General features: G+C 58.5%; 1 protein-coding gene across 1 annotated transcript; it reads left to right on the plus strand.

Annotated features, from left to right (window-relative positions):
* Nucleotides 1-280: 280 nt before the first annotated feature.
* On the plus strand, nt 281-2130 carry CAOG_08926 (hypothetical protein; the record flags this gene model as incomplete). Its single annotated transcript, XM_011272295.1, has 2 exons — nt 281-295; nt 415-2130. 2 exons carry the CDS (start codon nt 281-283, stop codon nt 2128-2130), a joined length of 1731 nt encoding a protein of 576 aa, XP_011270597.1.
* Between the last annotated feature and the right edge of the window lie 180 nt (nt 2131-2310).

A 2310-nucleotide genomic window follows, 5' to 3' on the forward strand; every position in this document is an offset into this window, starting at 1 on the left:
GACAGCGGCCCGATTCGTGTCAAAGCTCAAGAGGCGGAGAGCGCAGCGTTGCTCGTTGGGGAAAAGGCATCGCCACAGCAGCCGTTCGATCCGAAGGCCATTCCGGAAGCGTTTCGGGAGTTCGCAGCCTTGTTTGATCCAGCGGCAGCGGACAAATACCCTCCCAAACGCGGTCCGCTGGACGTGAAGCTGCGGTTCGCGAGCGGTGACGTCGAGACGCCATATCGGCGCACCAAGTACAACGAGGAGGAGCGAGCGGCACTCGATGAGATCATTGACAATGGTCTTCGCACGGGTAAAATAGTGCCGGCGCCTGGAGCAACGAACCCATCGTCGGTGCTGTTTGTGAAAGAAGAACCGGAGAAGAAAATCATCAACCGGGTGGTATTCGATCTCCGGGGCCCCAACGCGAAGATTCTGTCTGAGGTCCACGATCTGCCAACAGTTGAGGATATCATGGAATCGATGGCGGGCATGACGATCTTTTGCAAGCTCGACGTTTCTAAAGCCTTTAACTGTATTCGGCTTGCAGACGAGGACTCCATTAACGCGACGGCGTTCAGGACGCACCGTGGCGTGTTCAAGTGGACGGTGCTACCCTTCGGCATCAAAGTCGGAAGCGTGGCCATGCAGCGTTTGATGGATGCCATGCTGCGTGGGCTCAAGGGCGTCGCGGCGTATCAGGACGACATCATCGTGGGTGGCAAGAACAAGGAGGAACTGATCGAGAACACCCGCGCGGTGCTGCGTAGGGTGCGCGAGTTCCAGCTGCCACTCAAGCTGAGCAAGTGCGAGTTCTTTGCAACGGCAGTGCCTCTGCTTGGCTTTGTGCTGAGCGCTCAAGGCATTTCGACGACGAAGTCGGCTGTGCAGGCCATGCTGGATTTCCCCGTCCCCAAGACGAGGAAGCAGGTGCGCTCGTTCATTGGCGCGGTGGGGCACATCAGCGGCTGGATCAAAGGATTTGCTGACATGCGGGCGCCGCTGGACCAGTTGCTCAAGAAGGACGTCAAGTTTGTCTGGACGGAGGAGTGCCAGCAAGCTTTCTCACGGATCAAGAAGGTCGTGACGTCCACCCCGGTGCTGCGGCTGCCGCGGCGTGATGAAGTATTTGTGTGCGAGGCTGATGCGAGTGACATTGGCACGGGCGCGGTGCTCTACAACATGAAGCCTGGTGGCAATCCGTCGGACATGAAAGGTCTCAAACTGGTGGGGTACTACTCGAAGCGTCTGTCAAGCGCGGAGCGGAACTACAGCACGACGGATAAGGAGCTGTTGGCGATTGTGCGGGCAGTGCGTCGTTGGAGACATCTGCTGACGGGATCCAGGCACAAGGTGATTTTCAAGTCGGATCACAAGAACTTGGTGAACTACCAGAACTTGGAGGTCAGGAACTACCGGATGGCGCGATGGATCGAGGAGCTCAGCCAGTGCGATTTCAAGATTGTGTTCACGGCTGGTGTGTCGCAGCCTCTGGCAGACTGCCTGTCACGCAACCCAAACTTTGAGGGCAGTGTGCGAGGCGAAGCCGCTCGCAAGGCGTTCACGCCGGGTCAGCTGGACAGCACGGTCGCGGCCGCAGCCACAGTGGCGAGCACGTCGGCTGGAGCAGGTCAAAGCGCAGCGAAGGCGGTGGCGGCGGAGGTGTCGATCGAGGATCAGATCCGCGCACAAGTTGGCACCAGCCCCCCTGACCAGAAGTTGCAGAAGCTGCTCGGACTCACGCTGGCTGATGGCCTTTGGAGAGATGGGAGCAAGCGCATCTACGTCCCGGAAGGTGACTGTCGTCGACTGGTTGTGGCCGAGTGCCACGATGCCAAGGGGGCGGGTCATGGTGGCAAGCACCGCACGAATTTGCGTGTCAAGCAAACGCATGTTTGGCACAACATGATGGAGTACATCGAAAAGTACGTGGCTGGTTGCACTCTCTGCCAGCAGAACAAGCCATCGCATCTCAAACAAGCTGGCCTGAGCGCATCGATCGAAGTGCCCGCTGGCGTGTGGCAGGATGTGGCTATTGACTTGGTCACGGATCTGGTGCCGTCGAAGGATTACCGTGGGCACAAGCACGACGCGGTGCTTGCTTTCAAAGCAGGTGCATCTCATCCCGTTTTCCAAGGACAGCAGTAGTGCGATGGTGGCGAGAGCGCTCATGGATCGCGTGTTTGCGTACCATGGGCTGCCCAACACGCTGCTGCACGATCGTGATTCACGGTTCCTAGCTGAGCACATGACTAGCGTCTGCAAGGGGCTTGGCATTAGGCAGCGGGCGTCAACGTCGTTTCACCCGAACACGAACGGGTCTCTTGA

The sequence above is a fragment of the Capsaspora owczarzaki genome (assembly GCF_000151315.2).
Source record: "Capsaspora owczarzaki ATCC 30864 unplaced genomic scaffold supercont2.10, whole genome shotgun sequence".
In the NCBI taxonomy this organism is placed as follows: domain Eukaryota; class Filasterea; order Ministeriida; family Capsasporidae; genus Capsaspora; species Capsaspora owczarzaki.